The sequence below is a fragment of the Thermobia domestica genome, chromosome 17, assembly GCF_964235325.1.
Source record: "Thermobia domestica chromosome 17, izTheDome1.hap1.1, whole genome shotgun sequence".
Classification (NCBI taxonomy): Eukaryota; Metazoa; Arthropoda; class Insecta; order Zygentoma; family Lepismatidae; genus Thermobia; species Thermobia domestica.
In genome coordinates this window covers 52,554,755-52,558,254 of record NC_137470.1, presented here as the reverse complement: position 1 = coordinate 52,558,254, position 3,500 = coordinate 52,554,755, and the positions used below count along the sequence as shown (strand labels likewise).

The 3,500-nt window shown below is 35.6% G+C and overlaps 1 protein-coding gene across 1 annotated transcript; it reads left to right on the top strand.

Annotated features, from left to right (window-relative positions):
- The first annotated feature begins 302 nt into the window (after positions 1-302).
- On the top strand, positions 303-1,604 carry LOC145674018 (uncharacterized). The gene has a single exon (XM_081743844.1). The coding sequence runs from the start codon at positions 303-305 to the stop codon at positions 1,602-1,604; it is 1,302 nt and encodes a 433-aa protein (XP_081599970.1).
- Positions 1,605-3,500: the final 1,896 nt, after the last annotated feature.

Sequence of the window (3,500 nt, the reverse complement as noted above, 5' to 3'; positions counted from 1 at the left end):
GAATGTGGTCCGAGATAGTGGATAGACTATCAGTGTTTGTAAGAGAGAGTGTAGTAAAGAATTTGGAAGAATGGGAAAATAGTTTTAGGGAAAAGGATAGACTAAGATTAAGGAGGAAAGGATATATATTAGGATGGGAGAAAGAGGATAAGACAATTGGTGAAGAGAACAGAGTGGTAGTTATAGGAAATGTGGATCTAACGGAGGAAGAAAGAAAGTTCCTAAAACTGGGACACAAATTTAAAATGAAAGACGAAAAAGTGGATATCAAAGAAGTAGTGTTTTCAGTAGAATAAGCTATCATGGATGTGAAAGACAAAGAAGAGAGAGAGAGAATAAGGAGAAGAGCGGTGGCGATAGTGAGACAGAATGCTTACGTTAGAAAGGGGAACCTTAGGAAAGAAGAAAGGGAGGGCTTAAAAAGACTGAGAAAGAGGAAAGACGTGGTTATTGAACAAGCGGACAAAGGAGGTGCAGTGGTAGTGATGCAGAAAGAATGGTATGAAAGAAAATTGGATGAACTTTGTGATGAAACGTATGAAGTCATAGGAGAGAAGAAGATTAAGGATGAGGTACTCAAGGAAATGGTTGTGAACGGAAGAAGAAAAGGGTTTAAAAAGTGGGTGAAAGAAGAAGGAAGGATTCCAAAGATGAAAGGATTCCCGAAGATTCACAAGGAGGAGATTAAGCTAAGGCCAGTGTTGGACTGTAGAGGAAACTATCTAGAACCATTAGAAGAAGAGTTAAGAAAAATAGCAGAAGAGATACGGATAGGTCAAGAGAGTCATCGAGTAAAGAATACGGAGGAAGTGAAAAGAATGTTAGAATGTATAGGCATTAAGAAGGAGAAAACAATTATGTTTAGTATTGACGTTAAAGCAATGTTTCCGAGTATAAAGATGGATTACATAGTGAAAGTCATAGAAGAAGAGATGAAAGGGAAAGAAATAAGAGACTGGAAGAAAGAGAAGCTAGTAAAAGCCTTGAGAGTAATATGGGACAATAGTATTTGTACGATAGGGAACAAACTGGTCAAGATCAAGGAAGGACTGAGTATAGGTTCAAGATTAAGTCCAGTGTTGTCAGAACTGGTGATGAACAGATGGGAGCAGAAAGTGATAGAAGAAGGTGGAAACAACCTAATATTGTTTTGCAGATACGTGGATGACTGTTTGGGAGTATGGAGAGGAACAAAGAGGCAACTGGAAAAATTCGTAAAGAAGGTTGAAGATGAAGAAAAAGGGATAAGATTGGAAATGGAAGTGGAGAAGAACAACATTATAAACTTCCTGGACATGACTATAGAGAGAAAAGAAGGACGATTTACAACAAGATGGTATAGGAAAGAATGTGCGGCAGGAGTTTACTGTCACGAAAGAAGTGATGTGGATTACAGCACCAAGAGAAACTTCATAAGGAATATGGAGAGAAGAATAGAAGAAATATATACTGAAGAGGAGAAAAAGAAGGAGGACATAGAGAAGTTCCACAGTTTACTAGAGCAGAACGGGTACAACAGACGGAAGTTAAGGAAGAACAGAATTGAAGAGGAAATAAGGAAAGGAAGGAGAAAGGTGAGAAAGGAAGAGGAGGAGAACAAATAGCACGGGATAGAAAGCATCGGGGAGAAGACAGAAGTACTAAAGAACTTACTTAGAAGAGGTGGTGTGAAGACGTACAGAAAAGGAGGAAGAAGAATTTTGGAACTGATTAAGAAAGCGAAAAGTAGAACAAAGGAAATATGTGAGAAAGATGAAGGTGTACTGTATAAAGTGACGTGTAAGGATTGTGATATGATATACATAGGGAAAACAGGGAAAAAACTTAGGGAGAGAATTAAACAACACAGGGATGATGTGAGACTTAAGAGAGAAAATAATGCCATATATAAACATGTTAAAGAAACGGGGCATGATATAAATTGGGAAGGTGTAAAGGGGCTAGAAAGGGAGAATAGACCAATGATAAGGAAATGGAAGGAAGCACGAAGGATAAAGAAAGAGAAAAGTGACAAATTAATGAACTGGACAAGTGGACTGTTAATACATGATCTATGGGATAAATTATTAGAACAAATTGAAGTGAAAAAACAAGATTGAACATATTTATATGTAATTTATATTCATATATTTAATCTTATATAGAGTTTAATATTTTTATAGTTTAATATTGTATATTGTTATATAGAGTTTTATATATTGTTATATTTTATAGTTCATTTTTATGTATATATATTTGTATTTGTATTGCTGTATTTATAATCAGTTATATGTAGTATAGTCTGTTATTTATTTCTAATAGGCATCGGAGGTAGATTAAGAGAAAATGTTTTAAGGCAGTTGGTCAAGTATAAACAACAGGTGTGTCTGGAAAAGATAAACACATGTGGGAGAGTAATTAAGTCAGGGCAGGTGGCCGAAGGATGACGCCCGGGGAAATACGACCCAGGTGGCTTCTCATGCACACAAGGACTTTCACTTTTAGTATAAATATCTGAGCTCTAAGATATCTCTTTCATTAATGTCTGATGAAGACAACGGTACGTTGTCGAAACTGTTACACTGGAATTTAGTTTTTAATAAACAAGTGTATATACTCTGGTCAGAAGTGTTTATTATTTCTATACATGTGCAATTAAAAAGTAGAGAATAGGTTACCAATATTTCAAAAATGCTTAGCATAAAACAAAATTGATTTCATTTACATTTCAATGCGACCATGTTAGACCATTACGATATGGAAATGAAAGTTTTTGTGTTTTGCAAGAAGAAATATCTTCCGTAAGATTGTAAAGGTCAAGTAGGCGAATGTGTTTATTAAATATCACATGAGACGGACAGATTAAGTAAAATCATTATTTCACACTAGTACGTAGAAGCACAAATGCCAAAGGAGATTTCACAGGAGAACAAATTTAAAAAAACCTGTATAAAGCGCAAAGAAACTTAATTTATATACAGGGCTGTTGTAAATGGTCTTCCCGATTTGAAATGTTAATAGTAATTCACGTTTGTTACATCATAATGACATGCAACTTTTGTTAAATGGGAGAAAACTCAAAATTACTTTTTGTTTATTAACACATGCGTGTTATACTCTTTGTCAAAGCTGCTCAAGATGAGTGCCGTTTGCCATTCAACATATATCCGTTTGATTGTCTAATTCTTGTCACACTCCTTTTTACATCCCAGAGTCAGGAGAGCAATCTGGTTCTTGCATGCGTTCTCAAAGTTCAGTTAAATTGTTAGGGAGGGGTGGCTGATACACGTGGATTTATTATAACCGTAACTTCGTTGAAAATTCCGTTTCACATGACAGAAGAGAATAAAAAAATTGCCCTGTCTTCGTTCAATGCTATCTAGATTTACTGTTACCCTAGTTACGGAAATAGGAGTACAAAGTGTAACTGATATATAGAAACAGAAATACAAATTAGAAATTGGATCCAGTTAGCTAAGGATAGAAGTTAGTGGAGAGCCATTATCGACGCGGCATTCAAC

Excerpts from the sequence above, each read along its gene's own strand:
- LOC145674018 (XM_081743844.1), top strand. The coding sequence starts at position 303 with ATGGATGTGAAAGACAAAGAAGAGAGAGAGAGAATAAGGAGAAGAGCG.